Here is a 20,553-nt window from a genome sequence, read left to right as displayed (position 1 = left end):
GCTTCATCTCTTTGCTATGACTGTCACCCGCCATAATTTGCAGATGATAATGGTTTTAGCCGCTGCGATGCTTTCGACCAAAACAGGCGCAGCTTGATGACATCATCAACATGCGCTATCGCGATAGAGCGATATAGTCAAAATCTCTATCGTTGGCCAAATTTATATAGTTTCTATCGTATATCGTTTATATCGCCCACTAGTGATGGGATTTCCGGCTCTTTTTAGAGAACCGGCTCTTTTTAGTGAGCCGAGCCGAGCCGTTCACGTCAAAGACCCGGCTCTAAGAGCCATTTCGTTCGCGACCGACACATCACTATCGCCCACCCCTAGCTGGGTGCAAACAGTAAATGTTTGGTTTAGCCAGCCTTTTGGATGACTTCTTAGACAGAAGGGGCAAATTGCAACATGTCCTGGAGTTGGAATGCAGCTGCCTGCTTCTCCCTTTCCATTTAGCCGAGCCTTTGACAGCCTGTTTATGAGGAGGTGATGAGCATGAAAGGCGATAAGGAGGAGAGCACACAGCTAGGACAGGACGGGATATGACGTGCGAGTCACCTCGTTGTTAATCAGTTGTACGCCAAGTTTATGAGGGTTACATATGCAACAGAGAAATGTGGGTTCATCAAAAACAAAAAAAAAAGATCTGCTTTTAATGAAAAAGTTGACATTTTCTTGCAAGTTGTTCACTCAAGATCAGGAATGTGAAGGACGGGCTAGTAATGATGTTTAGTCTATGGTTCTGTGCTGCATTACTTGAAAAAGTGAAAACCTTCAGTTATTATTGTCCTCCATGCATCCATGATCAAGAGGATATCAAGGTCATTTTTCAAGCGAAACTTTGGAATTTTGGAAATTAAGCTCATTCTTTTTTTTCTTTTTCTTTTTTTTGCCAAAAGTAGCTACTCTTATGTGTTTACATTAAAAATTAACAGTGGCAGTCTGATTGTTGGGAGCACTGGGACATTTCTCAGTGGGATTAGGGTCATTATGGCCTGTCAGAAACAATCAAACATGCCCAGTAATACATTAACAAGCAGGAGTTGACATGTAGGGGCCAAATATGAACATAAATGCACGCGTCAAGCTTCTCTTGGCAGGACATTCATCTCCCTGATTCTCTACCGCAGGATTTAACTCGATCAAAAAATTATAAAAAAAAGACTAAAAAGAAAAGTTGCTAAAAGATGCTAAAACTAGAGCCTGTCTAATTCATCTGTAGTATATAACTACGCATAAATGTTGCTAGGGAGATCCGTTTATGTGTCATGTCCCTGAAAACAGGGACATGACACATGTACCTGCTTTCAGGGACATGAAAGCAGGGACATGATATATTAGTCAATATATCAAAATTATGAGCATGTATCGGTATCATCTCAAAAATCTTCTAGCAGTCAAACTAAAGCTAAAACATAGATATTATTTATTACTGTGACTTGTGCAGCGTTTTAGACTGGTTGACTATAAAGATAGCCCTTTGAACCTTTGAGCTAACCCTGTGTCTCATTTATTTTTAAAAACAGGGGTAGGTTCATTGTGTCGTGTGTCTGGTACAATTTTTTGTTTATGTAGTCCTATACACAACATCGCATACACTGGAAGCTATGGAGAAAGGCGTTTTGGTAAACCTTTTGTATTTTGCAATCTGCAACACTTTTCTCTAATGACAAATAGCCTAATATATGATATATATTATCCTCCAGTATTGACAATAAATGATATTTAAAAAAATATTTATTGATTGTTCATATTTGCCTGACACGTGGAATTCTCATCTAACATTTGTCAGTTAGCCGAATTGTCAACCTGTTCTTAAATGTTCATGTAGCACGTACATGGACCTAAGGTAGCTGATAACCCGTCTTGTGTTAGATGTGATGGTATCACACAGCTTTGTTAAATTTCAACAACAAACACCGATGACCCACATGGCACCACTGAGATAGTAAGATGATGACAGTATTTTTTTTTTCTAGTTTTCTGCAATCAGCAGCCTGCTAGCCAAGATCTTCAAATGCCCTAAAGCATGCATGATTAATACTGGACTTTGTACCCTACCTTGCTTCCTCATGATTTCTATTCAGAGTGAGAAAAGTTCAAACTGCTATCTGTGTGTCAAGTTTGCCCAGTCTCTGGCTTGACGCCGTTCCCTTTATGAGTGCTTTGGATAAAGCTCCCATGAGGCCTTGTGTGGCTTTACAATAATATCTGAGTTAGTGTTTTGGGACACTGTGTCCTGCGGCTCAAAAACACAACAGCTTTACACGCCCGCTTCTCATCGGCTTAGTTAATCTGTAGTGTAAGACCACACACACACACACACACACACACACACACACACACACACACACACACACACACACACACACACACACACAGATATCTACACCGATAAACAAAAGAATGTCAACGCCACACTGAATGGGACTCCTCTCCATGTTTCTGTTAGGTCCATCCACCACTACAAACCTCTGTGGTATCTTGTATCTTATTTACTGTCCACATTACTGAATAATTACCACACCCAAGGTCTCCTCTGACAGTTTAACCTGGAAACTGTTGGCCCTCAGCAGCCGTCTTGTCTTTTTGTGGTTGTCGTCATACTGAGAAGTGGTTGTGCTGGTGCCGGTGCTGTTATACTGCATTCATAAAACGAAAGGGATGATGTCTCAACTTACCTATAAACATATCTGATTAATGTCAAGGAATTAGCTATGTGTGCCACAGCGTCTGATCTGAGGTCAGTGTTTTGTCAGCTTATGTGCCACAATTCATATACTTTTTAGAGTAATTTGATCTAAAATCAGTGGAAGTCGGGACATGTGACTAATTTACATGTCTGACTCTCTGCAGGCTTAGGTGAGACATCAAAGAGACAATAATTTTGTCTATGCTCTTAGGCCTGCAGTCAGATTAAGATTGTAAATGTTTATAGGGGCATGTTAATGTCGATATCACTGTGAATGTGTGTATATATGTAGACGACTGTGGTGGAGTGGTGGAGCCTGGTACATGGGCTCACTGTGTTTAAACAGATTGAAAAACCACGAAACCTGTGAGCAGTGTTTAATCAGGTATGACTAACCAAGAGCAAGTGCTAACAGACCCTGTTCAGTGATTTCCCGCTTTGTCTTCAGACCTCCAGTTTTTAGCATAGCACAGCCTTTTGCTGTGATTCATCTTTCAGGAGAAATGATCTCTCCCCAAGTTGGAGTAATCCCAGGCTGACTCGTGGGAGAAAGTGGGATTTGAAAGCACAGTGATTTTACTGTGAAGACTTATTTTTAACTTTACATTTGGGACCTTTATTTATTCTAACTTGTCAGTGTGAATAAGAGAGTAAGCTGGATTCCCACTATACTCGCAGTTAGGTCAACAATCGTGAACATCTTGACTTACTTATTTTTCTATTTCTACTCTTTCCCACAATACTGATAACTCATTGTCAGCACTGACAGCACTGAAATCATTTTCAGGACGCTAAAATGAGAAGAATGACATGCTTGTGTTACCCACTTTGACCAAAGCACTGAGTGCTTTTATTTCATGCGTATGTCACTCGCTCACATATTGTAAACTAGCTTGTCCACACCTTTCGCCCACAAAGTGGAGCTAATAAATCTTCTGCTGTCGGTAAATGGTGTGTTCCTGCACAGAGCCTCAGAGAGCAGTAATCTCTTTACTTCAAAGCTCTGTGGTGTGGTAAGAGGTGCAGATGCAGGGAGTGTCTCGATGAGTGGACAAAAAGAGCCAAGAAGCAAATTTCTCTCTATATATGTGTGTGTGCGTGCATGGGGGTGTGTGCGTGTGTGTGTACGCTGCCCAAGCTTGTCACAGGTCATGGTCCGACTGCTTCACTCTTTCTTTTCTTGTGAAATGAGTCTGCTTTTTTGTGTGTGTTTAGACCCTGAATCTTAACATCCCAGGTCACGTCACACACTCTAAGTGGGTAAATGCTGTGCATAAAAGTTGTGCCTTTAATCACAATCAGAATACTTTCATAATCCTTAAGGAAATAATGTGAGTTACAGTTCCTCCAAGACAACAACAGTAACAGACTGAACTAGTTAAATAATACAATATGTTAGAACATTTAGAAAAATAATAAATAGCTGTAATATATACAAATAGCTAAATTTCAAGAGGTGAAATATAAATGATTGACTTGCTAAGCTGCATGGTGTGCTTTTTTTGTGTCTCGAAGGTTATCTGATAAACCGTTGCTGATAGTGTCATAGCTTTGTCTAACACTGTGCCACACTTCCATTGTGATTTCAAACATTGTTTGTCTCTTTCTTTCTGTTTTTCTCTCTTTGTTTTTTCTGTGTTTTTGTTCTTTCTGTGTTCCTCTGTGCCTTTGTAGGCTTCTTATAGGTGCGCCCAAAGAAAAAGCACAATCTCTACCGAAAGTCAATGAAACAGGCGCCGTCTACTTCTGTCCCATTACCACCGACACCACTGACTGCTCCAGAATGGACCTGGTTACCTCGAGTAAGATCACTGCGAAGCACTGATGTGATGAAGGGAATGCATGGTTGCAGTGTTGTAGCTGTTTCTGAACTGTTCCATTAAGAGATTTTAGCGAGCTCGAGGGGGGTTTCCTTTAAAATACATCTATATATGTAAGGAAAATAATGATGAGATTGAACACCATTCTTCTTAAAGATGTTCACTTATTTGGTATTCTGATGATCGATGGTGAGTGAGAGCGCTTTTGAACATTTCTGAAGATTTTCATATTCAGTGCACCAGCAAGGAGCCATCTTTCACAATACTTTAAAAGCACCTCAACTGAGTTTGTATAGCACTTCCATAGATTTGATGCAAACATAACAGATGGTGGTGCAAAATGAAACAGCAAACGCAGAGATCTCCAACAGAAGCAAATTTTAAAAAAAACCCAGACTGCATGTTGTACGTACATTTTTTAAAACCCTCCTTCCTCACTTAGCACACTGTTCAGAACCAGTTTGGGTTTAAACTAAAATTTAGGAATCGCTCATATGATTGAGACGTTCAACAACGCTTACTTCACACTGCCATAGGAGACTCACAGCTCAGCTCTATTTAGGATTGTACTCCCTGAGTGAACTTCACGTGTTAAAACTGGTTTTCCCCTGCGCAGGGCCTCAAAAGGATGTAACTAATGTGAGGAACAAAAAATAATAACCTTTAAATGAACACTAGCTAGCTTCCTCATTTTACAGTAAATACTACAGAACTGTGTCAGATCATTTCAGTAAAATCATCAAGCATCCTTTGGAGCATTTGGAATTATTTTGTCCACCTTTACATGAACAGACTGTTATTAAATGTTAGACCCCACCCCCTCCCATCCAAACCTAGGGGCAAATGGTATAATAAGAGGATTCTGAATCACTTTTCATGTTGAGGTTAGAATGAGTGCTGCTGCAGTCTCAGCACATTTTTGTGGTTAATATTTGTCAGGGCATGATCCAGGCTGCATGAAGGTTTGCATTTACAGTTTGAGTAGGTGTTCTGATGACTGTGATCACCATAGCCATGCTGAATGTTTCTTTTAATGTAATAAATAGTCTGGAATGGTTGATTTTGTACTGCATGCTGGTTTGATTTGATTAGTGTATGATGGCAAATAGAAATCTGGTTGTAAACGGTCTATTGAAATAAAAGAACAAGAAGTAAAACAGGGAACATTATAAAGCAGAAAAAAAGGTAATTACTCTGTATGTAATGACCTTCCTGTCAGCACCAGCCTGATGACAAATTAAAACAGTTGCTTTAATAATTGACCTACCTCCTTATGACGCATCCACAGCAACTACCTCTGAGATTGTGGAGGGCATGTGGTTGGGTGTGACAGTGTCCAGTCAGAAGGGCCAGCCAGATGGACGTGTGTTGGTAAGATGACTTCCTGTTTTCCTTCTGTGAGTCACTACTACCGGTGATATTATGTACAAGGCAGGGTGAGCTGACACACAGGATGTTTTCTTTTATTATTTAGTCTAAGAGATGACACATTTGACTTGTTGCGATGTTTAATTACTGTAGACACACACACACCTGAGACAGGATGATACACACAGGGAGAAAATGCAATAATGTCTCATGTTTAGGGAGAAATTATATTTTGATCAAGTGATTTTTTTTATTACTTTTACATTTTAGACAATTACAATATACTGGAGAACACATTTTACTTACAGTGAGGGGAAACTAACAGCATGTTGTTCCTAGTCTGTCTTTGTCAATATGTTTCAGTTTTTGTTCAAGCACTAATTGGTGTAATCTCCATGTTTTTATTTTTCTATCTTACATATTAATGCATTTTTTTAAATATATTTTTTATATTTATTTTTAAATAGCACCAGATCACAACAGCAGTCATCTTAAATGATTTTATATTGTAAGAGGAAAAGACCCTGCAGAGAAAACTTCAACAATCAGACACCCCCCTATGAGTGAGCACTTGGTGACTGTGGGACGGAAAAACTCCCTTTTATCAGGAAGAAATTAATTTTAGCATGTTTCAAACATCTTTGACTGTTTAAACTTCTTTTAGAAGGCTAAAATTGATATCTGGCTCATAGAAAATTATTATTTTGTGTAACTGCTCAAAGGGAGGACCGTTTCCATTGTGTAAATTAAAAAGCAGCGACACTGGTTTCATTATATTGATGTTTGAGATTCTTCAGTTTACTTGAAGCTGTTTTTCCTAGTCACTGAATTGAGCACTGTCAATTTCTGATATGACACACTGCACTTCTTCAATACTTTCTCTGGTCTCCAGGCATGCGGACATCGATATGTGAAGGTAATGTCAGAGAATCAGTGGCGGATGTTAGGAAAATGTTATGTAAGGAGTAATGACCTGACCTTTGACCAAGAGGATCAGTGGCAGGATGAAAATTATGACGTCTGCAATCCCAACAACGACCACAACTTGGACGGCATGTGCAACATGGGCATTTCAGGCGGTATATCGGAAACTGATGTCTATTTAGGCTCTCCGGGCAGCTACAATTGGCAAGGTGGGAACTGTCGAGCTAACCTGTTTTGCCTACTGCTGAAATAATGGGGTTACTCATTATTTGCACGCTGTGCAAGTCTGTTGGATTTGATTGGATTGTGTTATGTCTTGGATACTCTTGAATTGTGTATTAAGCTGATTTTAACATTGTTGTGTGATTCTGCTTTGTTTTAAAGGAGATACTCATGTGATACGGATAGATCCACAAAACCCCTGGAACTATGCTGACAAAAGCTTTGAAAGTCTAGAGAAAGCATATAGTTATATAGGTAAGTGTTGGTGTGTCTTTACAACATTTCAAATGGCAAATCATTGGGAACCTTAGTAAGATTCACACTCAATCTCCCTACCGTCAGATAAGCATCCAATTGTCAAAAACAGCATCTCTGATTCTCAATCATTTTCATTCACAGGTTATTCAGTTCTCGAAGAAAAGAAGCTCCTGAGCTATGATGACTCGACAGTTGTGACAGGGGCTCCCAGATATGAGTCTAAGGGTGCTGTGATTTTTTCAAATAAAACTCAACCAAAGCTTTTGTTGGAGCAGATCATCCTTGGGGAACAAGTGGGTTCCTACTTTGGAAACAGCCTGGCAGTGACAGATCTGAACAATGACAGGTGCGTTTCTACACCGGAGAGTGTAACTGTGGGGAAATGAACAATGATTTTATTTTTTTTTTACATAGATGAGGACGTGATTTGCCTTTTTATGCATATGGTGCATAACAGTGAAGCAGTGTGTGTCTGAACACAGATGATAATAGTGACTTAATGTGGCAGGGATGAGGGATTCACTTTGAAATTATGAAGAAATCAGGTGTTTCTCTATCTAGAAATCTAGTTGGTCATTAAGATTCTAGGTAGTACATTCTTTTGAGATGCAGTTAATATACCTTTGGTGACTTGTGTTGAATGGTTAGCTATACTTAGCCATGTGTATGTATTTTTGTATTTACATGCATATGTGGATTTTTGTCTTGCATATTCTAGTTGGAATGACCTGATTGTGGGTGCCCCCTTTTACTTTGACCGTAAGAATGAAGTGGGGGGAGCAGTGTACATTTTCATGAACGAGAATGGATTTTTCCAGAAGACCGCCTCAATGGTTTTGAAGGGCCCATCTGATTCTGCCTTTGGCCTTGCCCTGGCCGCCATTGGCGACATCAACCAAGATGGATTCCAAGGTGTGACCATGAACCCAGCATCTCTTTTGGACCTACATCTGATAATATTCTAGTTTAAAAAAGTGAAATCAAAGTGGTGCACCAGACCACAGGTAAACTGTGGTGTGAGCATAAAGCACGCTAAAGGAATATTTCTGTAATTTGAAATCATTTCAGCTGCAAACAAGAGGTATTTAACTTGTTGTGTTTCAAATGAGTCCTGAAAACATTGTCTGCTGCCACCTAGAGGACAAATATTTCCTATACACAAAGAGTGCCTAGTTTTCTTTTCTAGCATCTTTTCTTGTCATGCTTCCAGTACTTGTTTAACTGTAATGCTAATGTCTCCAGACTTTGCTGTTGGAGCGCCATTCCACCAGACAGGAATGGTCTACATATGGATGGGAAGCAAAAAGGGAATATCAAGGGAGCCTAGTCAGGTAATGTATGACATTCTGTGGTCATTTAAAAACTTTATTCAAAGTACTCTTCTGAAAACCTGTGTCAATGACTCCCTCTGCAGACCATTATGGGTAGGACTTTTGGTGAAAAATTCCAGACCTTCGGCTACTCCATCAGCGGAGGGATGGACGTAGATGATAACAGTTACCCTGATATCTTAGTTGGCTCTCTGGATGATCACATTGCCCTCCTCAGGTAGACACAATCAAAAACAAAGTTAAACAAGATATTTCCATGTTAGTTGGACCCCCTTATTGACATCATAGCATAACACACACTGCTGATGTATCGGCTGCACATTCATGATGTAAATCCTCACCTGCTGTTCCACCACAACACAGAGGTGCTCTTTGGGCAATTATATTGTGATCTCGGTATCATTTGAGTGCAGCGAAGTCTTTGTTGAGCTTTCTGACGTAGTGTCATAGTACGTTATTCTGCTGGAAGGTTGTGGGCTGATCACTACCATGTGACTGTGTATTATTTGTATTAACAAGAAGTTGAACAAATGTACCTAACAAAGTGGCCAGTGAGTGTATATATAATATATAGCAATTTTCTACAGTGACATTTGTCTCATAAGTTACGACAAACTATTTTTATGACATCTATTATGTTTCAGTATTCATGGAGTTATTTCTCCTATTATTATTATTATAATGATTAATTTATTTGTTTTGTTCTGTTTTGCTTTTTAAATAAGAGCTCGACCGGTTGTGCACTTAACCCAAGACTTCACTGTCGAGCCTAAGATTGTGGACGATAAAATGTGCTCTGGAGATAAACCATGGTGAGATGTCTCCTAAATTTATGTCATTCTGAAACTGGCTTATTGAGTGTTTTATCAGGTCTCAGTTCTTCTTCTCTTTCTCTTTGTGCTTCACAGCATTACAGCTACTCTGTGCATGTCTTTCACTCTAAGCACCGGAAATACAAATTTCAAGAAACCTGTCAGTAAGTTTTTCCGTGTTCAATTTTCTTTTTCAAATGAACAGTGTTTCCAACTTACAAACAAGTGCATCACCATGGAAATTCTTTGTATTGTAAGGAAAAAAATATATATATATTTACTGCATGAGCTTGCTTTAATCTTTTCTGTTTGTTTTCACTCTGTAAAGTGGTGACGTATATAGTAGAGGCCGACAGGGAGAGAAGAGGAAGCTCTCGTGTTCGTTTTCAGAATGACATCAACACTTACACTGGCAACCTGACCATGACATCTTCCAAAACTGCGTGTGAAACTCTCAAGCTGTTTGTAGTTGTAAGTGCGCAACACAACTATTGCAGATGTTGTATTGACTGTGTTTGTGTTATTTGCAAATGATCATCTTGCTGAGTGACTGGAGAGAACAAATAAACTACCTGATAGTCCTGTGCTTATTGAGACAAGCAAAAAGAAACTCTTTAATTAATTCACAGGAACCTGTGAGGGATAAACTGGAACCAGTGGTCTTTTTCCTCAACTTCTCACTATACGAACCAATACCTAGAGCCAGACGAGCCCCACAGAACCTGGACTTCTTCCCAATTTTGAGCCCAGAGCAGAAATCCAGCCGAAGGACTGAGGTATGGAGTCTTGCATGCACTTCATTTACAAGTTTCCTTTTCAGTAACTTGGAGATGGTAAAGAAATGGTACGGTCCAGTGTCCCCTTGTAAGATTTGATATGATGTTGCTTATTCTATTTCCTGCAGATTCACTTTCAAAAGGCGTGTGGCTCAGACAACAAATGTACCAGTAACCTGCAACTAACAGCAAAGTTTGTTGAAGAAAATGAAGAAAAGCCTTATCCCAGGTAAATTTATATAGTGAGCAACCAAGCATCCTTTGAGTCATTCATGTATAGACACAAAGCTGACTTTTAAAGGTTAAAATACACTAGTTAGCTTGCTCAGTTAGGTTAGAAGATTGTTGCAGTGCTCATGTATATATCTAATGCATATGAAGCTACCACCAGTACCAGCTTACCATTAGCTTAGCACAAAGAAAACAAAGTGAAATGTGAAATGTGTGAAATTGTGAGGGTTCCCCCTTGCTTATGGACTCCCATTGGAAAGGTCCATTTTAGCACTTTAGCCATCGTTAGCCATATTTGTTGTTTGTTTTTGTTATTGCTATGTCATGAATGTGTTAGTCAAGCAAAATAATCATTAAATAACAAAGCTAATACATGTTGTCCCTCTACAGTCAGGGCAAAGTTCAAGTGCTCCAGTTCAACAGCTCCATAAAGAAAATAGGGCTCGCTGTAAACGTTACCAACTATCAATCTGAAGGGAAGCTAGCTGAAGACGCCCACAGAGTCGTGCTCAATGTCACTATCCCTGATGTGCTGAAATATGCCAGTGTCAGTTCTTTGGTAGGTCCACTGGAGGGCAGAAGATGCCCATTTTTATTTAAATCTCCTTTGTTTTTTAATGCTACTCTTCTTACAAGATGCACACTGTATTGGTTTGGTTTGGTCATGTTTAGCCACATCTCTGGTTATGTCAGTTCCTTAAAAATTAAAACTAATTCTGTTTATTTCTTCTGTGTTTAGAATAACAAAGTTGAGTGCACTCTTCTTGATACAGTCATTTGTGAGGTGGGGAATCCAATTAGCAGAAACGAAAAGGTAGGTTTGAACAGGTGACAATTATCTTTTTCTACTGGACAGTTGGGTTTGCAACAGTTCTCATGTGCTTGCATTGCTTTATTAATAGGTGTCTTTCCTGCTCAAGTTTGAGACCTCAGGAATCACCCTACACACACGAAAGATTGAGTGTCAGCTGCTGTTGTCAACGTAAGGACTTTATAATGTTAGTTGCACATTGTATTTTGTTCCTGCTTAATACTAAACAGGGAAAACAAGTCAATATAATACTGTTGTGTATAATAATTAAGTTCATTTTCTGCTTTTTGCATTTTTTTAATGAAGTTTAAATTTTTAAGCTGTTTTAAGATAATGCACACTGTTGTAATTTCTCCAGTCTTAGTGAGCAGAGTGACCTAACGCCTGTTCCTATGGCCTTGCTGATTGAAAACACCATTAATCCAGTCTTCAGCTTGTAAGTCCCAATCGCAAATGTTTCATGACATACTGTATTTCAAATTCAAAGTAATGCAGGTATTTAGCACATAAACCACCTGATTACTGAGAGTAATCACAGGCATCATGGGACGTATATGCATTGCATTTACTATATTTCTTATACATCTGTTAGGTTAGGCATGTCTCCCGTGCCCCTAGAGGACTTTTAGGTTTTTTTATGTGGTTTTTTGGGGGAGGGTTCTTTGCTTCCTTCCATCAACCATCTCCCTAAATCGGTACTCGGTCATCAAAAAATCTGAGAACCCCTGTTGTACATAAAGGGTAGATAAATAAAATGGTCAGTGCATCATATTACCCTCCTTACAGTTTGTTTACTTACACTGTGTGAAACATATCTGTCTTTTAGCTTATCCAGTGAAAAGTCACAGGTGGAAACAGTAAAGTTTGGTGGGACAGTGATGGGCGAGTCAGCCATGGTCAACACAAGTGACGTGGGCAGTCTGGTGGAGTTCACCTTTACTGTGAGTCATCTTCACCACTCAGAGATTGTACATTGTATCTATAATGTGTGTTACTCACCCACATTTCCATCATCCCCACCCTGTCTTTGAAGCCAGCACTTCAGAAGTTTAATATTGCGTCGGCTGTGGATTGTTGTGTCAGCCATGGTTTGTGGTTTAAGTGTGAGCAGGGGTGGATACTGTTTAGGAGTTACAGTCACCATGTTGTTATTTCATACCATCTGATGTATTTCACTTCTATTTTTAATGTTTCTGACTGCTTCCACCTCTAGATGAACACAATGGGACAATCGCTGCAAGACATAGCAACCCTGGCTGTGGAGTTTGAGTGGCCCTGTGAGGTAGCAAACGGCAAGTGGTTGCTGTACCTGACGAAGATTGTTGTTCAGGGGGATTCTGAAACGGAGTGCAAACCTCCTGGGAATGTGGTCAACATGCTTAACCTAACTGTAAGGTTCTTTTTAACACTTTTTGAAGCGTGTGATATCTGTGAAGATGACCCAGAGTAAGACCAAAAACAAAAACTTAACAGCAACAAAAAATACACAAATCAAACTTTTAAGACATTCAAAAACTTGAACGTCACATAAAAATGAGTCAACATCTATGCTAGCCTCTCTGTGAAGCCATACAGAGAGGCTAGCTGTACCTTCAATCCAGTTCAGTCTGATGCAACCTTATTTATAAAACACATTAAAAAACTGACCAAAAATATTAATTTCACACAGTAAAAACATAATTAAAAAATATACGCTTTACATACAAATAAACACTTCTATAACTCTCAAAATCACTAAGTGATCTGACGATGGATAAAGCTGTATATTTATGGATATATGTTTATCCAGTTTAAAATCACAGTTCACTTGAACTCCAAAGTTGATTACAGTGGGCTTAATATAAGGTTCCACAGAGCCCAATTTTGAGGCAATGCCAGCATCACTGGGTTTAAGTATCACAACCTCAGTTTTACTGTCATTGAATATTTAAAAATATAGAGCCATCAAGGGGTTTGATGTCCCTGAAACACTCTGTGTTTTTTAAAGACCTTTTTAGGGTAGGTAAATTTGATGATCATCAATATAAAAGTGTAAAGAACTGCCATGTCTTTTTAAAATGGATCCTAGGGGTAAATTGTAAAGGTAAAAAAACAAGCCTGGCCCCAGAATCGAACCTTGGGGAACTCCACATAGCAATCAGTGAAACTGGAAAAAAAAACAAAAAACAAACAAACGGTTTCTCCCACTGAAAACGTCCAGATGTAGATTTTTTTTTTTTTATTTTTTTTTTTTTTTTTTTTGGCCTGTCCCGTTTGGCTCTTTTGCCATCAGAATTATTGTCTAAAGGCAAAGAAAGATGCCCAACGGATTTACTTTACCAAACTGACCATCCCAGCCTTGCCGTAATGGTCCATTTGATTCACCTTTTATTGTTTATTTTATTTTCACTTACTGAATACGGGACAGACTTGACTGGGGGAAAGAAGGGGAGAAAGAAAGAGGGAAAGAGAAACAGCTGAGAAGAGGGACGGGGGAGAAGGGCAAAAGACAAAAACCAACAGAACGGGCAGAGAAAAAAAATGCATATATCAATCACCTGGATCACCTGCTGAGAAAGAAAAAAGAAAGCAAGCAGAAGAGAACAAGAGTAATAGAATAAACAACATCACAATGATATATGGGAATATGACAGTAAATACTAAATGTTAAACATTATTGTGCAGCACATAAGATCAACAGAACACAGTGTGCTTTGAGGTAGGAGCCAAAAAGGGTGTAGTTTGTGGGTGTGATCACCCGTGTGTACACCTGTGAGCATGGACGCGCTTGTTTTTGTTTTTTAAAAGGTTCCTTCATGTAATAATCTGCTAGAGGGTGTGGGGGGGCCACAGCCCCGTCCTCCAGGGCGTGAAGCAGGTGTGGAGGAGATCAAAACTCCAGACATCCAGAGGCCCCCAGAACACAAGAGACCAAGGAAGACCAACAGAGGGGCAGCTGCGCCACTGTCCCGGAAAGAGCTGAGGAGAGTCCCAGATGAGGGCTCACTCAGCAGCCGCGGAGCAGAAGCCAGGGGGAGTTGCAGTGACGCGCCCGTGAGCTCCGCCGGCAGCCAGCTGCGCCTGAGTGACCGAGCCCCAGGCCGAGAGGCCGGGGGCACCCCACCTCCGAAGTGGCCCGAGCGCCCCAGGCGAGAGGCCGGGGGCACCCCACCTCCGAAGTGGCCCGAGCGAGCCCCAGGCTCCAGGCCCCGATAAGCGGCCGCCAAGGAGTGAGCCGGTGTGTACCTGGACGCCCATCCCCGGACACAAAGAACCACCAACGCACCGATGTCTGAGGGGTCCGCCACTGGCAGGGGAAGTGGTGGTAGGGGGAGATAGGCCTCCAAACCTTGGAGGGCCTGAGATGTCCCCAGAGAGGTGGCGTCTGATACCCAACCTGACATATAGACACAGACATACAGGCACACACAGATACAAACATCCATTCCCACCCTCATGCTCTCATATGCACTTACTCCACACTCAACCAACGTGGAGACAGACATAAAGAGACGTTGTACACACGATCACACTCCCCAAGCGTACTCTACAAACCGGGTCTAGGTGCCCCCGCCCCTGGAGGGGGGAACTGCACCCAGACCCAGGTGGTGTTTCCCTTTTCCCTGCGGTGGGGGGAGGCAGACCGCCCCGACTCCGCAGCAGCAGGAAGGCTCCACACTCCAGACCGCAGTCGGACGGCAGCTGGAGATGGGGAGGGAAGGAAGGGAGCCCCACAGAGCCCGGGACAGTCCACCCAACCCCACCACAGAGAAAACTGCACCCACCCCACCATCCACTCATCTTCCAGACTACATAAGACAATAAACACCCAGGCTGAGATCTTCCTCCACCTCTCCTGTATCTCCCCCTCCTGCAGAGGGAGCTCCTGAGGAGAGGAAAGCTCCTGCAAGATGTGACAATCTCCCCCACCAGTTGAAGAGCCCCCCAGGTGGCTCGATGCACCGGCGGCACCCTGCTCCAGGGCTGGGCCCCCATGCACCCACCCGCCCACAACCCCGGCAACACACCAACCAGGACCCAAGCCCCCGAGGCCCGGTCCGGGTCCCAGCCCAGAGACGGAGCGCCCCCAGAACCTCACGCCCATCCCGGACCCACCCAGGGCCAGCCAGGCTACCAGGTCAGTAACCCACGTCCGTCAGCACAGACCCTCCCCTAGCCCCGCTGCACGCAGCCGCGAGGAAACAGTCACCGGAGAGCCAACAGAGCCCCTAACCGGACATGACCGCTACCCCGGGTTGAGCCCCCCAAGGAAGATGCCTCCGGGGAACCCCCCGACGCCCTAAGCCTGTCCCTACCCCCACACCAATCACAACAGTGAAGGCGGGATGAGTTAACATGTCATGAGTTAAGTAAGTTGAGGGATTTTAATCAAAGAGTTAATTTCACTAAGCGTCTGTGACAGTTGTTAAAAATATTATCTGCTTGGTTTTTTTCAGCTTTTACAGGTCTTTGATAACAACGTGAAGTTTTCCTTAAGAATATCAAAAACCGTTGTACTTTACCTTTTGCTATTGATGTTCTGTTTTCCTGCGGTCTCATCTGACACTGCAAACGGTTTCATTCAGCCATTGTTTAGGTTTCAGTTTAGAACAGAAGTGACAGTGTCAAGAATAGTTTGACCAACGACTGCGGTATCTAAACAAGGAGGACTCCATAGTGTCTTTGGCAGTGTCAAAAGACGCAGAGAATTAAACAGCAGTTTAAAGGTAAATATATGACATATACTCTGAGTTAAATTCCATCAGCATCCAAATAAGCTAAAGTTCTTATGTTTAATTCACTTACCATCTTTATTTAGCACATTAGCATGCTAGCTTTTACTCATTAGCACTAAACAGAAAGTACAGCCAAGGCTTATCATTACATTTTTTAAACAAACATTAGGTACTGAACCATAAACTGTGAGATATATTTTAAACCCATGAACCTTACCTCTAAATACAATTTCTCAAATATCAACCTTTGAGAAATTCATTAGCATGAATTCATTAAGCTAGGTGGGTCATCAACTTGTTACGAGTGTTGCTCAAGCCGATGTCAGCATGAACTCAAGTCAGCGCAGTGTGAATAAATGTCAATTTTAGAAAAGTGGTGTGAAAATGGTCTTAATGCCAAACCACTGTTCAGAAATACATTTTGGAAAAAAAACATCTGTCACCACACACAGACCTCACAAAGCCCCAAAATAGAAAGCCATAGTGTATGCAGCCTATATATAGACAGCTGAAATGACAATGCTATTCTGAGAAAAATGTAATAATGTCTTTATCAAACCAGTAATTAACCCTCTGATGTAATGTCTCTGTCTCCTCTGTTTCCTCTTTTTTCTTCCTTTTTCTTTCTTCTTTTTTTTCTCCCATCTTGCAGTTGTCAGAGAGAAGACCTAAGCGTACTAAGCGACAGATTAGAGTTGAAGGTGAGAATGACGTGACCCATTCAAATATTATTGAGCCACAGGCAGCAGTCACACTGTCTTCTACTCCCAAAAAGAGGTACCAGTTGGTAAGTCCTAGCTTTATATTCCCTTAACATAATCATGCGTATATGTGTGACATTTGTATGTGAGGAGTCTTGTGTACAGAATTTAATATCTTTCAAAATAAGTGGACTGACAACCTCACACTGTGGCAAATACCAACGTCAGTAGCATTAACATCTAATATACAAATTGAGTCATCCATTGTAGATAATAGGATTTTTCTTTTTAAATCTAGTCTTAACTGTCAGTATCTGTTCACTCTCTAATAGAGTTTCTTTCTTATGGCCTGTTAAAGGATTGCTCCAAGGGGACAGCAAAGTGTGTGACGTTTACCTGCCCGCTGCTCAATGTTTCGAATTCAGCCACGATTTATGTCCGATCCCGGTTGTGGAATAGTACAATGTTAGAGGTGAGCTCCCCAGCTAATATATATTGTAGATTCATGGAGATTTTTTAAATTATATATCAATTGTGCTGTTAGATCTGGTAGGCCAAAAACTCACTTGGCAAGGTGCTGTGTAAGCTTCTTCACACTTTAACACGTTGTCTTCTATTCATGCTGTGTCTCTCTTGATCACTGTGATATCTGCTGTCTGTGTTCTTCTCTGGCATGTCCGTGCCTCAGGATTTCCATGTGTGCAAATAGAAGGGCAGGAAGGTGCTTCCTACCCACTCATGCTTTCCTTGTACACATGTGGAAGGAGTTTATTCTAGAAAAGAGCTATATGACCAAATATAAATAAGTGCAGATTGAAATAACAATCCTATTTTACTGTTTATGCCCTGACATTTGGGAAAATGTTCTGATGTTGTGTCTGTGTGTGCCTACAGGACTATTCTGATGCATTTGTAGTTGAAGTTAAAGGCCAAGCCACACTGAAGCTTATTAATAATCAATCAAACATCAAGATGGAGAGTCAGACGGCCTTGGTATGTGATGATGATGGCAGGAATGAAAATGATGCTTATGATATGATAATATATTATGTTCTTCACTTTTCTTGTAGTTCAAAGTACAAATAGAACCAGAGGAAAGGGTGGAGACGCCCTATGAGCTTCCCCTGTGGATCATCATCTCTGCAGCTGTAGCAGGAATTGCACTGCTAGGAATCATCATTCTTATACTATGGAAGGTGAGATTGTGTTTTATTGAGCTTTAACCTCTGTTTTGACACCTTAGTCTAACCCCGGAATTCATGCGCCTTCCTCCAGTGTGGCTTCTTCCAGAGAGCCAGCAGGAGGGAGATGTATGAGGCCAAGGCCCAGAAGGCTGAGATGAAGATCCAGCCCTCTGAGACAGAGAGGCTAACTGAGGACTACTGAGGCCCCATGTCTCCCAACAGCATACACCATTGGGGCTTTTGGGTAAAAACACCCCTTTGAAAGGATTTTTCTGTAGATGCTGTCAGTGACAGCACCGAGCTTGGGATGTGATTCAACTAACCACTTCGACTGCTTTCCTTGCAGGCTAACACTGCACTGTTGATCTCTGTATGGCTAACTTTTTTCACTGCTTCTTTTCCATCTTGGGGAGGATTCACATATACATATATACACTGCCTGGCTTTCCTTGCGCTGCTTTGCTGAATACTTGAGAAAAATAATGTTATAATAATAAAAATAATAATGCTATTAAGAGAGATGGAAGTTGCTTGCACAGCTTTTTGTTTGGCTTGAAACTGGTGACGTTTATGCTTGCTATAAATAATCACCATGTAGCATATGAACAAAGAGAGCTAACAGACAGCTAGCTTGTTTAAATGCTCATTCAAGCTCTGTTAGCTCGCCTTGGGACTGATTGGTTGATGCCACATCGATGATTGCACCAGCAACTCTTAGTGCATTCCAGATTAAGTTGGAAGACGGAATTTCAGAGTTTTCATCTGGAACACACCAAAGTAGCCAACCCTAACTTGACTAGATGGTGGCAGTGAAGAAAAACAGTAGCAAAAATGTAAAACATTTGATCTCTGCTGCCAACGTTGTGTATTTATGACTGGTTAAATAAATGAATGAATGGCTCTACCTTGCTAAGAAGCAGAACAAAAACATTTTTTACGTGCTTTTCCAACTTTACAACTGGAATGCAGTCACCTTGGAAGTGACATCACTCCCAAGGATTGACATCTGACTTCCGAGGTATCTGTATAAGAGGATATACCTTAAAGGAACACACACATGTGAATCCTCCCTTAATCAGCAGGGTAGTGCGTATTTCTGTCTCTGTCAGCGTGAATCTACTCAGCTTCTAAATCCTAAATCTTCTTCTTAAGCCATTAAAAAACTCAGCTCTCAAACTTTTTAATGTCACCTTCTTCCTTTCTTTTTTTTCCTGCTAGCTTGGCTTCTTCAAGCGAGCCATCTACTACAGAATAATGCCAAAACACCAGGGAGTGAAAATTCGCAGGGCTGAGCGTTATCAGTTCAATCTGGGGTTTCAGCCCGAGGAGCCACAGAAAAAGTATTGGATCACAAGTTGGACAGAGATGCAGCATTACTACTACTGAGGCCTTTGTTTTAAACCCTGAACTGCTCAGTGTCAAGAGGCCAAAAAACCCTGGGCTAGACTGAGCCACATGGACCAACATGGACCAACTGTGGATAGTGCATTCATTTTTTTTATTGGTTTTATTTTTTATAGACTCTTTTTTTGTGCAATACACTGAACATTTTGTTCCAGAGATTGTAACTTGTTAAGCGCTTGTGAATGTGCATGTACTTTGTACATTAGAAGCTGTGTCGCATACAAAAGTAACTGGTTTTGATTGTGTTGTAGGAGCTAATGTACTGAATTTTTTTTTTTCTGTATGTGTATTTTTTTATATCTTTTTTTCCCCTAAAATTTCTGAGAAATGTTGCTGGTCATTTGTTGTGCTGTTTCACACCGTGCCTATTTCCATATCTATTCTGAGTGTATATATCTTAATCTGTGATTGTAAATGTCCTTTCTGCTTCTATCACTTTGTGGTCAGGAGTCAGTGACTCTGTTAGGGATTTAATTCAAGATAAGCTGATTTGTAGATCATTTTCAACCCCTACACTTAGAACATAATGACCAGCAGCCGCTCTCTTATGAGTGAATGTTCACATCAAATGTACCCTGACTTTGCGTTGGAATGGTTTTGGCGCTAGCCTCAAATGCATAAACAGCCCCAGCGGATGCACTGTAATTTCCGGCATTGAATTCCACAGCAGTGAACGCCGAAAGCAGGTTTGTAACAAGTTGAAAGCAATAGCTTCATGTCTGTGTGTTGATTTAGTCAGGGAGTATTATTTATTACATCATCTTAGGCTAATACATTAACATACATATCTAAAGAATGTCATACAGGGAGTCACAACACTGGATTAGTTTAGTAGGATGATGTCTTTGTGGAGACTTTACGATCCAGTATACATAGGTAGGTATAAATTGTATATAGTAACAAGTTGCGTTAAATTGACTGTTTTAATGAATTTGTTTTCTCACTGTCACTGAGCTTTGTATTTTTAAAAGACAGTAAGCCTTCTCTTGGATTGTTTCTAGGCCTCTGTGGCCCCCGTTAAGGTAAACCTGTAATGATAGACTGCTGTTATAAGCCTGTTATTAAACAGTCTCTGATGGGACTAAGTGTTGCTTTACTGCTCCAGTGTGTGTTACCTGAGAGCCTGCAGGTACTGTGTTCTGTTGTGCAACTGTAGCCACTAAAGAGGTTGTATTGACTCTGTGAGTAAAGAGGGAAGGGCTGAAAACAGTGCACAAGCTCTTTTTTTTTTCATCGTGTGGTGTTGCCTTTTTTATGTTACTGTGCATTTTTTTTATTGTAATGAAATTGTTTTTAATAACTTT

At 40.9% G+C, this 20,553-nt stretch overlaps 1 protein-coding gene across 3 annotated transcripts in view; it reads left to right on the top strand.

The window, feature by feature from the left end:
- itga3b (integrin, alpha 3b) overlaps positions 1 to 20,456 on the top strand; it is a 30,799-nt gene extending 10,343 nt beyond the window's left edge. For 2 of the 3 annotated variants that reach the window (XM_005932803.3, XM_042225146.1), the window contains exons 2-25: positions 4,367 to 4,494; positions 5,801 to 5,883; positions 6,773 to 7,013; positions 7,189 to 7,281; positions 7,426 to 7,630; positions 8,003 to 8,196; positions 8,527 to 8,615; positions 8,699 to 8,832; positions 9,341 to 9,427; positions 9,524 to 9,591; positions 9,756 to 9,898; positions 10,057 to 10,203; positions 10,332 to 10,432; positions 10,825 to 10,993; positions 11,174 to 11,248; positions 11,337 to 11,416; positions 11,604 to 11,681; positions 12,072 to 12,186; positions 12,459 to 12,635; positions 16,613 to 16,747; positions 17,020 to 17,133; positions 17,556 to 17,654; positions 17,732 to 17,857; positions 19,064 to 20,456. In XM_005932803.3, the coding sequence (XP_005932865.1) occupies positions 4,367 to 4,494; positions 5,801 to 5,883; positions 6,773 to 7,013; positions 7,189 to 7,281; positions 7,426 to 7,630; positions 8,003 to 8,196; positions 8,527 to 8,615; positions 8,699 to 8,832; positions 9,341 to 9,427; positions 9,524 to 9,591; positions 9,756 to 9,898; positions 10,057 to 10,203; positions 10,332 to 10,432; positions 10,825 to 10,993; positions 11,174 to 11,248; positions 11,337 to 11,416; positions 11,604 to 11,681; positions 12,072 to 12,186; positions 12,459 to 12,635; positions 16,613 to 16,747; positions 17,020 to 17,133; positions 17,556 to 17,654; positions 17,732 to 17,857; positions 19,064 to 19,231 (3,049 nt within the window). In that variant the 3' untranslated portion in view covers positions 19,232 to 20,456. Of the gene's footprint in view, positions 1 to 4,366; positions 4,495 to 5,800; positions 5,884 to 6,772; positions 7,014 to 7,188; positions 7,282 to 7,425; positions 7,631 to 8,002; positions 8,197 to 8,526; positions 8,616 to 8,698; positions 8,833 to 9,340; positions 9,428 to 9,523; positions 9,592 to 9,755; positions 9,899 to 10,056; positions 10,204 to 10,331; positions 10,433 to 10,824; positions 10,994 to 11,173; positions 11,249 to 11,336; positions 11,417 to 11,603; positions 11,682 to 12,071; positions 12,187 to 12,458; positions 12,636 to 16,612; positions 16,748 to 17,019; positions 17,134 to 17,555; positions 17,655 to 17,731; positions 17,858 to 17,936; positions 18,090 to 19,063 lie in introns of all 3 variants that reach the window. The other variant, XM_005932804.3, reaches the window with a different exon arrangement.
- The last annotated feature ends 97 nt before the right edge of the window (positions 20,457 to 20,553 follow it).

The sequence above is a fragment of the Haplochromis burtoni genome, unplaced genomic scaffold (assembly GCF_018398535.1).
Source record: "Haplochromis burtoni strain Fernald_Lab_line unplaced genomic scaffold, NCSU_Asbu1 Contig_162, whole genome shotgun sequence".
NCBI classification, from domain to species: domain Eukaryota; kingdom Metazoa; phylum Chordata; class Actinopteri; order Cichliformes; family Cichlidae; genus Haplochromis; species Haplochromis burtoni.
Note: the sequence above shows the minus strand (reverse complement) of the source record. Positions and strands in the feature narration are given on the sequence as shown.